At 55.9% G+C, this 14,345-nt stretch overlaps 1 protein-coding gene across 1 annotated transcript in view; it reads left to right on the forward strand.

Annotated features, from left to right (window-relative positions):
- The first annotated feature begins 406 nt into the window (after nt 1-406).
- The window catches only part of KLHDC7A (kelch domain containing 7A), a 141,829-nt gene continuing 127,890 nt past the window's right edge, over nt 407-14,345 (forward strand). Inside the window, exon 1 of the mRNA XM_060200873.1 lies at nt 407-3,720. Within this exon, the coding sequence (XP_060056856.1) occupies nt 716-3,094 (2,379 nt within the window). The 5' untranslated portion in view covers nt 407-715 and the 3' untranslated portion in view covers nt 3,095-3,720. The remainder of the gene's footprint in view (nt 3,721-14,345) is intronic.

Genomic DNA, 14,345 nt, shown 5'->3' on the forward strand with positions numbered 1-14,345 from the left:
ACTCTGTCACCGTTCACAGTGAGGGTGTACCCCCACACTTGTCCCAGCTCCTCTCAGGAAGGCCAGTGTCTCCTGCAGACCCATCGGTAGGGCCGGCAAGCAGAAGCATTCAAGAGCCGTGTCAGGTGACTGGGCCACGGTCCCGGCTCAGCCTCCCAGGCTGGCAGGTGCTGACCCCACTGTGAAGACCCAGCAGACAGTGTGGCAGGAGAGCCCAGGCCACACCTCAGTGACTACACCTGCCTCACATGCACCACACCCTCCAAGCCCTGCGGATTTGCAAAATAGATCATGAAGCTCACGCAAAGCAGAGCCAACCCTGTGCGTTTCCTGGTACCTGGGGACTGTTTGATTAAGGCTGAGCACTTCCTCCTCTGCACATACACACCGGACGCTCCGAGCCACCTCCCTGCTGCTGGCTCAGGCTGCCCACCAGCTCAGCCCTGGGGGAGGCCCTTACACCCCCAGCCAGGGAACTAACAAGTATCAGAGGATTCCAGGAGCCCAGCTGCAAAGATCGGCCGCCCCCCCCAGGGTCCCAGAAGCTGCCCTCTGCCAGCTCGAAGGCACCTGTACTCCAAGTCCTCAGCTGCCGGCCTGCACCAGCCCGGAACCCCCTCCCGCTCTGCTCCGCGGGAGCCAGGAACGGCCCCTATTAGGCAATCATTAATTGGATTCTTGACGTTCCGTGGCCCCAACTTGGCCTGAGAGAAGCATGCTCCCCGGAGGAGGAGAAGGAGGAGGAGGAGAAGGAGGAGGAGCAGAGTTCCAGGACTGGCATTTGAACATGCAGCTGACGGGAAAAGTGGTGCTGGCCGCAGCTGCTCTGCTCCTGGTCACTGCAGCCTACAGACTGTACAAGTCCAGGTCTGCCTGGGCCTCACAGGAGGGCCGGCACACCAAGGCCCAGGCCCAAGAGGAGGCCGAGGCCGAGCCCGAGGCAGAAGGGTCAGGGCAGTCGGCCTTCCAGAGGACTGCGCCCCGGATCCCACACGCAAAACCGAGACGCCGCCGGAGAGAGAGCCAGAGAGCTGGCGGGATGCCAGGCTGCAGCTGGGAGGAGCAGGGGGCTTCCCAAGTCCTGGCACAGGGAGTCTCCTGCAGCGAAGCCGAGAGACAGGAAACTGGTGAGGAGCAGGGCCAGCGGTGCCCCGGCTGTGACCTGGTACCTCCTGGCTGTGAGAGCCAAGAAGCCGGAACAGCAGTCGGTGCCGAGCCCAAGCAGCCCCTCCGCCCCCGTGCGGGCAGTGAACCCGAAAGCTGCCCGGCCAGCCTCTCTGCAGCGGCCAGCAGTGGGGCGGGCGGTGAGCTGACCCCGCAGCAGGACGACGGACCCTCAGAGCGCTCAGGGGCCCCGGAGCAGGGGTCCCTCCAGCAGCCCTGGCAGGCCCACGTGGAAGGTGCGAGTGACGTGGACAACAGCTGGGCCTTCACAGGGGTGGCAAGGGTCCGCAGGGAAGAGGGTGGAGCCCTTCAGGCGGCCTCCGATCTGGCCCTGCATCAGCAGGAAGGAGCCACCAACTCCTCTTACACCTTCTCATCGGTGGCCCGGGTTCGAATGGAGAATTTCATTCAGCAAAGGGTGCAGGGGACTGGGCCAAGGCTCAGGGGCAAAGTGTATGACTACTATGTTGAGTCCACATCTCTGGCCACCTCCGGGGACAGACTGGGGGGCAGCACAGCCGCCCTGGGATGGGACGGCAGCCCTCCGGCCCTTCCGCCGGGTCCGCTGGAGACAGACACAGCCCGGGAGGGCCCCACAGAGGACGTGGAAGGTGGAGCCCAAGCAGCCCCCAGCTCCCGGACCGCACCGGCCGCCCACGCCCGAGGCCTCAGCAGGAGAGAGAGCCTACTGCAGATCGTGGAGAACCCCGAGCTTCAGCTACAGCTCGACGGCTTTGGAGGCCCCAGTGACTCCTGCCCGGGGTCCGAGGAATCTTCGGGGGCTGGCTCAGCCAGAAGCGGCAGGGAGTCGCACGTGCAGCTGGTGGCCCGCACCAACTTCTTCCACCTGCCCCTGGCCCCCGGCTCAGCGGCTGGCGTCCACCTGGATCTGGGCAACTGCTCCGAGGTGCTGAGCTTGGCCAAGAGGCAGAAGCTGGAGACCCTGAAGGAGGCGGCCTACCAGGTGATGAGTGACAATTACCTGCAGGTACTGCGCAGCCCGGACGTCTACGGGAGCCTGAACGGGGCCGAGCGGGAGCTGATCCTCCTGCGAAGGCTGAGGGGCCGCAAGCGCCTGGTGGTGGCTGATGTGTGTCCCCAGGAGGACTCCGGCCGCCTCTGTTGCTATGACGACGAGCGGGATGCCTGGCATCCTCTGGCCCGGCTGCCCCCGGAGGCTGTGTCCCGAGGCTGTGCCGTCTGCAGTCTCTTCAATTACCTCTTCTTGGTGTCCGGCTGCCAGGGGCCTGAGCGCCGGCCCTCCAGGCGCGTCTTCTGCTTCAACCCGCTGACGGGCATCTGGAGCGAGGTGTGCCCGCTCAACCAGGCCCGGCCGAGCTGCCGCCTGGTGGCCCTGGACGGCCACCTGTACGCCATCGGGGGCGAGTGTCTGAACACGGTGGAGCGTTACGACCCGCGCCTGGACCGCTGGACGTTCGCCCCTCCGCTGCCCGACAACACCTTCGTGCTGGCGCACACGGCCACGGCCAGCGCCAGGGAGATCTTCATCACGGGGGGCACGCTGCGGTACCTGCTGCTGCGCTTCTCGGCCGCCGAGGGCCGCTGGTGGCCTGGCCTCACGACGGGCAGCAAGGAGCGCACCGCCGAGATGGTGGCGGTGGACGGCTTCCTCTACCGCTTCGACCTCAACCGCGTCCTGGGCATCGGCGTGTACCGCTGCAGCGCCAGCGCCCGCCTCTGGTACGAGTGTGCCAACCACCGCGAGCCCTACCCCGAGGCCTTCCGGTGCGCGGTGCTGGGCAGCCTGGTCTACTGTGTGGGGCACCGACGCACCCTGTGCTTCCACGCCGATGCCCGCTCGCCCAGGTTTGTGCCCAAGAAGCTGCAGAGTTTCCCCTCCCCGCGGGGCACCCTCCTGCCCACCACCCTGACCCTACCCAGCCCAGATGTGCCTCAGACCAGGGTCTAGGGTACCCTCCCCCAGAAAAACAGAGGGGGGTGGTGAAAGCACCTCTTACCCACCACTCCGTGAACCAGCGGGCGATGCAGGAGTCGGGTGGACCGGACACAGACTAATGCCCCCACTCCTGTGCCGGAGGCCCTGGGGTCTTTACCGTCGGTGAGATGCAGGGCTGTGGCGTGAAGACAGCAGCAAGGACGTGTGACCCAAGGTGGAGGGCACCCTCATCTCCAGGGAGGACCACAGCCTAGCGTCAGATGTGAACTTGGCTTGGGGGCATGTCCCAGTTCTCCTGCCAAGTTTCCGTTGAGTGGCCTTAGTACGAAGTAGAAAACCAGGGTGGGTGCTGGCTCGCGGCCCTGGGTTGGAGCCCCTGCACAGTGTCTGCGGGAGGCCCCTTCACAAGCACTGAAGCAGGTCTGCAGGTGTCTCTCTCTCCTTCTTTCTCTATCTCCCTGTCCTCTCTCAATCTCTCTCTCTTCTCTCTAGTAAAAATCAAAAAAAGAAAGAATGGCCTCAGATGAAGCCTAAAATATAAAATCATAGTTTAGAAGCCAGCTGACCTTTAGTGAACTTTCCCAGGGGCAATAGGCCGTAGCTCTCTTGCTTTCTCTTTAAAATATATTTTAAAAAGAGTCTGGTGGTAGCACAGTGGGTTAAGCGCAGGTGGCGCAAAGCGCAAGGACCGGCTTGAGGATCCTGGTTCCAGTCCCCGGCTCCCCACCTGCAGGGGAGTTGCTTCACAGGCGGTGAAGCAGGTCTGCAGGTGTCTGTCTTTCTCTCCCCCTCTCTGTCTTCTTCTCCCCTCTCCATTTCTCTCTGTCCTATCTAACAACAACATCAAGAATAATAACTACAACAACAATTAAAAAACAAGAGAAACAAAAGGGAAAGCAAATAAATATAAAAATAAAGTTATATATATATTATCAGTTGGGCAGTAGCACAGCAGTTTAAGCACAGGTGGTACAAAGCACGAGGACCAATGTAAGGATCCCAGTTCGAGCACCGGGCTCCCCGCCTTCAGGGGAGTCGCTTCACAGGCGGTGAAGCAGGTCTGCAGGTGTCTATCTTTCTCTCCCCCTCTCTGTCTTCCCCTCCTCTCTCCATTTCTCCCTGTCCTATCCAACAACAACAATAGTAACTACAACAATAAAACAACAAGGGCAACAAAGGGAATAAATAAATAAATATTTTTAAAAATTACTAAAATATATTTTATTTAGGGGCCAGGTGGTGGTGCACCTGGTTGAGCACACATGTTACAGTGCACAAGGATCCGGGTTTGCGTCCCTGGTCCCCACCTGCAGGGGGAAAGCTTCACGTGTGGTGGAGCAGGGTTGCAGGTGTCTGCCTCTCTCCTTCTCTGTCACGCCCTTCCCTCTTGATTTCTGGCTGTCTCTATCCAACAAATAAAAAAGATTAAAAAGGGAGTCGGGCTGTAGCACAGCGGGTTAAGCGCACGTGGCGCAAAGCACAAGGACCGGCATAAGGATCCCGGTTCGAACCCCGGCTCCCCACCTGCAGGGGAGTCGCTTCACAGGCGGTGAAGCAGGTCTGCAGGTGTCTGTCTTTCTCTCCCCCTCTCTGTCTTCCCCTCCTCTCTCCATTTCTCTCTGTCCTATCCAACAATGACAACAACAATAATAACTACAACAATAAAACAACAAGGGCAACAAAAGAGAATAAATAAATAAAAATAAAATATTTTAAAAAAAGATTTAAAAATATTATTTGTTTTAATTCAATTAAAATTTAATTATATATATATAGAGAGAGAAAAAAAAACCAGAACACTGCTCAATTCTGATTTGTGGTAATGCAGATTACTGAGCCTAGAGACTGAGGAGCCTCAGGCATGAAACGGCTGTTTGTTTGTTTGTTTTGATTTTGCATAACCACTGTACTATCTCACACACACACACCTAAAAACAGCTCTCTAATACAGCAGGACCCCTCTCTAAACTGGGTCCCTACTGCCAAGATTCCCAGAAGTGCCCAGCTAGAAAGGTGGGAAATTCTGGGAATTCCTTCTGTGGGACCGAGAGAGATCGCAGGGAAGCGTCGGAGGCCCACCCAGGATGAGGAACGGTGGAGCAGCCCTGTAGCTGAAGTCAAAGTTGCCTCCAGGGACCCACACCTGCAGAGGAAACTCCATGAGCCCACTCTGCTTGTCCTCATCACCTGGGCTTCCAGTACGCCAGCGGAAGCTTCATTGTTAACATCCATTTGAAAAAGTGCATCATGCAGTGGTCTACTCAGATTCCAGCTGTCCTCTGCCTGGAGTCTCAGGGAAGGAGAGAGAAACTGTGGTCCTGGGGCTGCCGTCATCCTTCTAAATGCCTGCCCCTGACTGTGGCTAACTGGCCACCGTGGTTTCCCCATGGACTCGGGCCCTTCTTAGTACAGCTTCCAAACCACCGAGCTCACATTCAGGGAGCTGGGGGGAACCACTAGTCCTACCTCTGGATTTAGCACCAGAGAGAGAGAGAGAGAGAATGGGGAGAGGCAGGCAGGTGCATGAGAGGACTGAGGAGCTAGAAGGTTCTAGTGGTCCACTGGAAGACGGGAGTGCCCGTGGACATCAGGCTTCCTGGTTTTCTAAGAGGGGAGAGACTCCAACCTCACCAAATTATCCATTTGTTCCAGAGAAAAGAGACTAGGAGCCAAGCGGTGGCACACCCAGTTAAGTACACACAGTACTAAGCACAAGGACTCATGCAAGGATTCAGGTTCAAGCCCCTGGCTCCCCACCTGCTGGGGTTCCACTTCATGAGCAGGTGTCTGTCTTTCTCTCTCCCTCTCTATCTCCACCTCCTCGCTCAATTTCTCTCTGTCCTATCCAGTAACATGGCAAAAAAATGGCCTCCAAGCCTCTGGAGGAGGGAGGGAGGGAGAGAGAGAGAAAGAGAGAGAGAGAGAGATTGGTCCAGGCCTACTACCATAACCTTGTTCCGTCTCCAAAGACTGTTAACAGCACATTGATGGGAGGGCAGCAGTGCTGTGGGGCCAGTCCAGATGCCAGGGAAGCGGGATCTATCTTGCAATTAGCAGCTGCAGGGAAGAGAGAAGCAGAGCTGGGAGGTACACCAGGGCAGTGCTTGCCAAGCAGAGAGAGAAGGGTGCTTTGGGAGTCAATCTCATCGCTTGAAAGGGAGAAGAACAACCCATGTTCTCTCTGCCTTGAGGATTCTCCAGGGCACCTGGGGAAGATTCTTGCCAAACTCTCCACATTTTCCCATAGGAGTGTGCATTCACTCTGAGCCTGGAGTCCCCCTTTGAGAAGGTGCAGGAGTGGAACAAAGGATAGAAAGAAGGGAGATGCGGAGATGGGAACTTGAATGGGCTCTTTGTATGAAGCTACCTTCCCTGTTCTCAGGCCTGGGAGGTGAGTCTGCCTGATTGGTTCCTGGACTGGAGGCTGAGAGAGGAAGTTTGCTGGCATTGTGACAGGTGTCGGGGAAGGAGGGACCCGGCTTTCCCCACCAAGGCCATGATGCCCACGTTGAGAGTCTGTGCTCGGAGGTGAACTTCCAAGAGGAGCAGTCTGGGTGGCGTGTGGGGCCAAACCCTGAAGACGGCCCCTCGTGAGCCAGAGGCAATTGTGGGAACCCTTTCAGGAGACCACACTCTCCGGAGGGCAGGGACTCAGGAATGATTCTAGGGGTGAAACAGCAGAGTTTGTCCCAGATATCGGTGGGGGTGGGGGATGTTCTTCATGACGAGACAAACAGCAGAGATCTGAGGCTGGGGACATGCAGATACATTTGGCAGCCAGCTGCACAAACCCTGCTATACAGTTCTCGTTCCGAGTTGGGGCCCAGGAAGGCATTACCAGCAGGTCAGAGCTGTCTTCTCACTGCCGCCCTGGGCTGTTGATGCTGGGTCTAAGGGGTGAGAGGGATCACGCCACCTTGGTGGGCAAGGTTAGTAATTCAGAGGACCTACAGAGACCCCCGGGGCCGTGGTAGCTAAGGTTCATTTGCACAGTGCTCGGGCCAGGCACTGTGCCAGGCAGCAGAGCCCTGACCTGATGGCATCCAATTCTAATGAAAGAAAACAACACATTAAAACACACAGAGCCGGAACCCATGCTGCACTGATGCCACAGAGAAAGACAGGGCAGGAAGGGGGGACAGGAAAGCCAGTCCTCCCTGATAAGAGTGGAGATGTGGTGGTGCACAGACTACAACCAGCTCAAGACTTGGAAAGAGCCAGCGCTCCCACAGGAAGGACCTGGCCAGTGGTGGAGAGATGGGGGGGGGGGGGGGCAGGGCACCTCCAAGGAGCTTCAGTCCCCAAGTGTGAGCAGGTCAGGACTCCTGTCCTGCTTCAGCCACTCATGTCGGGAGAAGCAGTCCATCCCGTCGACGTCTAGAAAGGAAGCTTCTTGGACAGAGAAATAAACTGCCTTCCCAAGAGAGAAGCCAGGTCTGAACATTCAGGGCTGAGAAAGGGCCGAGAGTCTCTGGGTGTGACTGTGGCTGCCTGCTGACCGCACCCAGGGGCAGAACCCAGACTTTCTCCTCTGGCACTGGGCATCAGCCTGGGCTGCTGACGACTCGCCTGCAGCCTGAGAGCAGAGTGGCCTGTGTGTCACATGGCTTCTGCCTGGGTCACCTGTCCTGCTTTCCCGACAAGAGATCTTTCCTCTTCAGGAAGAAAATAATAATAACAATAAAAACAAAATCTTAAGTGTGGATTGCTTTCTGTCAGGCCAACTGTGCCATTATAGAAGCCAAAATTGGAAAATCGAGAAAGGGATAAGAAAAAACATCCCCAATTTCGCCACCCAGAGACAAGCCCCGCTGGGATGTATGTCTGCTTGTCTGCTTCCTCCTGTTGGATTTGATTTTTTTTTTTTCTTTTTTGCGTAGGTGTGATTATGCTGAGTACACAATTCAGGAGCTTCCTCTTTTCACTTAGCTTTTGAGAATAAGCATTTTCCCGTGTTATTACAAGCCTTCAGTAAACACCATTTCAATAGCTGTGCTGTATTCCACCCCATGGATGGACCACAGTTTATTTAAACATTTCTTCCTCCTGTCGAGCTGGTGGATTTTTCTTTAATTCCTGTTGGTTTCTTTTTCTGTCATAAATAAAATGTCTTTTGTTTTCTTGTTCCTCTCTGTCTGGGGCCTCCATCAATATTTACAAGAGAAATCCAGTCTCCCTCTTCCCTGGAAGAACAGAGCTTATGTTACAACCACAGAAGCCTGGGGCTGGGGGCTGGGGGCTGGGCCTGGGCCTGGGCTGGGGGCTTGGGCTGGGGGTTGGGGCTGGGGGCTTGGGCTGGGGGCTGGGGCTGGGGCTGGGCCTGGGCCTGGGCCTGGGCTGAGGGCTGGGCCTGGGGGTTGGGGCTGGGGGCTGGGGGCTTGGGCTGGTGCTGGTGTTGGGGCTGGGGCTGGGGGCTGGGGTTGGGGGTTGGGGCTCGGGGTTGGGGCTGGGGCTGGTGCCGGTGCTGGTGCTGGGGGCTTTGCTGAGGGCTTGGGCTGGGGCAGGGGGCTTGGGGCCAGGTCTAGGTGCTGGGGGCTGGTGCTGGGGCTGAGGCTGGGGCCTCTCTCCTACTCACAGACACAGGACCACCCTTGGAAGTCCTCAGCAAGAAAGGCAGGACTCCCACTTGGGTCCTCCCTGTGTCCTATTCAGGGTGTTTGTTCCTGGAGTCAGAAGTCAGACTTGTTCCAAGTATAGAAAGCCCTCTGGGAGTGCGTGAAGGGTGGTGGCCCGACCAGTCAAACACTCATAGTACTATTGGGAGTGCGTGAAGGGTGGTGGCACGACCAGTCAAACACTCATAGTACTATGTGTGAGGACCCACCCAAGGACCTGAGTTTGAGCCCCCAGCTCCTCACCTGTGTGGCAGGGAAGCTTTATGAGCGGTGAGGCAGGCCTGCAGGTGTCTATCTTTCTCTCTCCCTCTCTATCTCCCTGCTGCCCATCTCAGTTTCTCTCTGTCCCATCCAATAAAACAAAATCAAAAGGAAAGCTAGGAAGGAAGGAAAGGAAGAAAGAAAGAAAGAAAGAAAGAGAGAAAGGAGGGAGGAAGGTGGGTGGAAAATGGCCTCCATGGGGCCAGGTGGTGGCACACCTGGTTGAGCGCATATGTTATAATGTGCAAGGACAGGGTTCAAGGCCCCAGTCCCCACCTGCAGGGGGAGAGCTTCTCAAGGAGTAAGGCGGGGCTGCAGGTGTGTCTCCTTCTCTTCCCATCTCTATTTCCCCTTCCTCTTAATCCCTGGCTGTCCCTACCGAATAATAAATAAAGATAGTGAAAAAGTGTTTGATGTTGGTCTCCAGGACTAGAGGGAAAGAAAGAAATGAAATGAAATGAAATGAAATGAAATGAAATGAAATGAAATGAAATGAAATGAAATGAAGAAAGGGAGGAACAAAGAAAGAAAGAAAGAAAGAAAGAAAGAAAGAAAGAAAGAAAGAAAGAAAGATGAAGGAAGGAAGGAAGGAAGGAAGGAAGGAAGGAAGGAAGGAAGGAAGGAAGGAAGGACAGAAAGGGATAACACTTTTGGTTTCCTTAAAAGCGCACCTGAGCCTGGCTGCCTGCCTCAGCAAGGTGCCCTATCTGCTCCCCTATTTGGAGGTACTGGGAGCCAAGAATGTGGCTCTTCTCCTGGGCATCTCCCCAGTCCTCTCGCTACTCACGTCCATCAGTTAGGTTCCATCCTTGAACGTGAGCTTAACCGTAACTGCCCCAGGGGGCTTCTGAAGGCCATCTGAGTTACCTGCCTTGCTCTCCACCGTGATGGTCCTGACCCCTTTCGCCCCTCAGATGCAGAGTCAGAAGCCCAGGGCAGCAGGGAGAAGACAGCTCTGCTCTGGGGACTGATCTCTGTATCTGCATCTGTGAAATGGGTTTGCCGCTGCCATCTGCGAGAGGATATCGTCAGGAGGGTGATACCACGTGCAAGCACCACCCCAAAACTGGTCTCCAAGGAACGCTTGTCTTCTGGGATGTGGCTGGCCCAGGAGTAAGAACCTGAGGCTGTGTCTGGGCTGCAGATCTTGGAGCCAACAGCAGGTGTCTTCTGCTCCTATCTGTCTGCTCCCTCCCTCCTTCCCTCCCTGAGAAGGTCTGGTGGCCCCAGGAGCCCCTGAGGCAGACATGGGGGGTAGCAGACAGGGAGAAGACACTCAGAGGGGAGGTGCTTGGGGCGGGCGGGGGCAGGAGGTAAGGACAGAGGCCACAGGGGAGAGGCCGCAGAGAAAGAAGTGCGGCTGGCAGCAGAAGCTCCAGTCACTGCTCTGAGCCTCAGATTCCTTTGTTAGTTTTTGACATGTGGGTTGTGGGTGAAAATAAAACACACATATGGAAAGGCTATCAGGTCTGAGTTGCCTTTTTGTCTTCAGAGGACGAGGCCAATAGGGACGGCAGGTGAGTAAGAGAAGTCAGCGAGTCTGGAGCCCAGCAACTTGCTTTGTCTGAGTGGCAAAGTTAATCCTGACTGAAAACTGGCTGCAGAGAATGGTTACTTAGGGAGGGAAACAAAAACGCTTTGCAAATGTTGAGGTGAGGTGTGGTTGAGTGCACCTGTTACAGTGCTTGGCGACCCTGGTCCCCAGCTGCAGGGGAAAAGCTTCACACACGGAGAAGCAGTGCTGCCGGTCTCTCTGTCTCTCAATTTCTGGATGTCTCTGCAAATAAAGTTAATTAATTAAAAAAACTAAAATAAAAAGAATCGCAAGCTTCAGTTCATTTCATCTGTACAGTAACTGTGTTAGATACTTGACTGTTTCACAAAAGAGCAAACAGAGGCAGAGAAGGTTTAAGTAGGCGGTCAAGCAGTGGCACACGGGGTTAAGCACATACATCACCAAGCTCAAGGACCCAGGATCGAGCCCCCGCTCCCCACTTGCGAGGAGGAGGCTTCATGGGCAGTGAAGCAGGTCTGCAGGTGTCTGTCTGTCTGTCTTTCTCCCTTTCTATCCCCCCTTCCCTCTCAATTTATCTCTGTCCTGTCAAATAAAAATAAAATAGAAAGAAAAAAAGAGGGTGAGTGGGGGGGGGATGGCCACCAGGAGCAGTGGAAGGAAGGAAGAAGGAAGGAAGGAAGGAAGGAAGGAAGGAAGGAAGGAAGGAGGAAGGAAGAAAGGAAGAAAGAAAGAAAGAAAGAGAGAGAGAGAGAGAGAGAGAAAGAAAGAGAGAAAGAGAAAGAAAGAAAGAAAGAAAGAAAGAAAGAAAGAAAGAAAGAAAGAAAGAAAGAAAGAAAGAAAGAAATGAGAGTCTAAATCACCTGCCCAGTGCAGAGATCCCCCCTAAAGCCCAGGCCCCATCCCAGGTACGGAGACGAATCGGCTCTGAAGACAGAGAGGCGCCCTGCAGCCAGAGCCCTCGGCTGCCTGCTCTCTGGGTCTGGTTTTGCACACGGCTCCAAAGAAAGAATCAGTGGGCAGATGCCGCGTGATGCCTTGCCTGGCTCTCGGGCTGCTCGGGGCCCCTGTTGGTCTCGGGGCCTAAACTCCTGGCGTGTTTGTGGGCTTCTTCCTAGAGCAGCCAGTGGGACCTGGTCCCTGCAGGTGGGGACAGGGAGCCGGGAGCTTTGAGGGTGAACCTGGGCCTCCCGCCGCTGCCCCCGACACTCAGGGATCTGCGTGGAGACCTTGGAGCTGCCCTCGCCCTGGCTGCCCTCGCCCAGGCCCGGCTGCCCACACCCCGACTGCCCTCACCCCGGCTGCCCTTGCCCAGGCCCGACTGCCCTCACCCCGGCTGCCCTCGCCCCGGCTGCCCTCGCCCCGGCTGCCCTCGCCCCGGCCGCCCTCACCCCGGCTGCCCTCACCCCAGCTGCCCTCGCCCAGGCCTGGCTGCCCTCACCCCGGCCGCCCTCACCCCGGCTGCCCTTGCCCAGGCCCGACTGCCCTCACCCCGGCTGCCCTCGCCCCAGCGCACAGGTGACATCACCAAGCTTTGACGAGATGCCGTGCGGTGTAGACACCTGTCATTCCTTCACGGCTTTGAGAGTGTTCTCTGGGCCCCACCTCTCACTGGGGTGCCCGGGGCTGCTTCTCCTGCTTCCCTGTCTCAGACAGCAGGTGTGTGGCCCCACAGACCCCTCTGTCCTCAGTCACAGAGCAGTCACCTTCAGGTGGCATGAGGAGTGGGTGCCTGGCACTGCCCACCCCCCCACACACACACACACACACACAAATAGGCTGTCCAGCGGAACTGCTTTCTTGTCTCTGGAGTGAGCCCTTTCACACCTCTGCCCTTTCCTCAACACTTACCAGCAGGCTGGCACACAAGGTCGGGCACAGAGAGAGCCTGAGCATGACACGCCTCGGTCCTGTTACTACACTCAGCTCTGCATGCTGCTAAGAGCCTCCTGCCAGCCAGGCCAGGGCCAGGGCAGCCTGGCACTGTCTATGGGCGTAGTGCCCCTGGGGGTGCCTGCTGGTATGGGCTGTGGAGAAACACCCCAGCTCTCAGGCCTGGGCGGGGAACTCAGGTTTCTACTCTCAGTGCCTCAACTTCCTTGACCAGAGTCTCTGCAGTCCTCTGCCCTGCTTCCTTCCTAAGGGCGGTTGTAAAGGAAGCAGGCCCTCCTTCCCCACCATGAGGACTAGCATGCCAAGCCTCGTGTGCAGTGAGTTCACTGCTTCAGACTGACTTTTTCAGAGAGAGAGAGAGAAAGAGAGAGACCCATGGGGTCAGGAGATACCAAGAGGCACCAGAACTTCTCTGGTCTGGGAACTCCCCTATGGTGCCTGGGTTCGCACCTGGGCCACGCACATGGCAAAGGGGCCTCGTACTGGCTAAGTGATCTCCCTGACCCGAGCCCACCCTCTCTTGTCTTCTTTAAGATTTCCAACATAGGGAGTCGGGCTGTAGCGCAGCGGGTTAAGCGCAGGTGGCGCAAAGCACAAGGACCGGCATAAGGATCCCGGTTCGAACCCCGGCTCCCCACCTGCAGGGGAGTCGCTTCACAGGCGGTGAAGCAGGTCTGCAGGTGTCTGTCTTTCTCTCCTCCTCTCTGTCTTCCCCTCCTCTCTCCATTTCTCTGTGTCCTATCCAATAACGACAACAACAATAATAACTACAACAAAACAACAAGGGCAACAAAAGGGAATAAATAAATAAAATAAATATTTTTAAAAAAAGAAAAGATTTCCAACACAGGGGCCACATGGCGATTCCCCTGCTAGACTGAGCACACATCTCACCATGTGCTGAGACCCCAGTTCAAGCCCCCTCCCCCCAACTGCACGGGGAAACTTGACAAGCAGTGAAATAGATTTCAGCTCCCTCTCTCTCTCTCTCTCTCCCCCTCTCTATCTATCTCTCTATCTCTCTCTCTCCTGCTCTCTCTCTCTCCCCCCATTTCTCCCTTTCTCTCTGTCCGTCTCTCAGTCTCTCCCTCCCTTCTCTCTTTTTTATTATCTTTATTTATTAGATAGTGACAGCCAGAAATCGAGAGGGAAGAGGGTGATAGGGAGAAAGACAGAGAGAGACCTGCAGCCCTGCTTCACCACTCACAAAGGTTCCCCCTGCAGGTGGGGACGGGGGCTCGAACTCAAGTCTTTGCGCACTGTAACACATGTGATCAACCAGGTGGCCCCCACTGGGCCCCTCTCTCCCTCCCCTCTCAGTTTCTCTCCATCCTATCAAGAAAAAAAGGGAGGAGTGACTGGCAGAAGCAGTGAACTCGTAGTGCAGGCACTGAGGCCCAGTGATTATCCTGGGGGGGGGGGGCGGGCTTTTCGACACAAACAGTCCTGTTTCAGCACCGGCAGCCTCCTCCTAACTCCCAGAGAGGGTAAGTTATCAAGTGGACTCTGGCACTCCTCCCATATTCAGAGAAAAGTCATTTTCACACGGTGCGCCTGGTAGTACCACAAACTAAAGGACAGAGTGAGGACCAAAGGACCTCCGTGCCAGCAGAAAGCTTGTGGTGAGTGCAAAGGGTGAGATCTTGGGCTCTTCTTAAAGACAGCTCATCTCTGAAGCTCTGGGGTCGCTTCTCCTGCAATCATGTTTATGCCATCAAATTCAGCACTCTCCACTTTGCAGAAAATACGAGGGTTAGCTCCAACTGGCCTCAATTTGAATTGTAATGAGCCCCAGGTGAACTCTTAAAAAATAAAGATAGAAATGATCCACCTATAGAGAATGCCTTCGTTTTGATCTATAGAAGTCAACATTTGACGGGAGTTGGACGGTAGCTCAGCGGGTTTAGCGCATGTGGCACAAAGCGCAAGGACCGGCATAAAGATCCTGGTTCGAGCCCCCGGCTCCCCACCTACAGGGGAG

The sequence above is a fragment of the Erinaceus europaeus genome, chromosome 11 (assembly GCF_950295315.1).
Source record: "Erinaceus europaeus chromosome 11, mEriEur2.1, whole genome shotgun sequence".
Lineage (NCBI taxonomy): Eukaryota > Metazoa > Chordata > Mammalia > Eulipotyphla > Erinaceidae > Erinaceus > Erinaceus europaeus.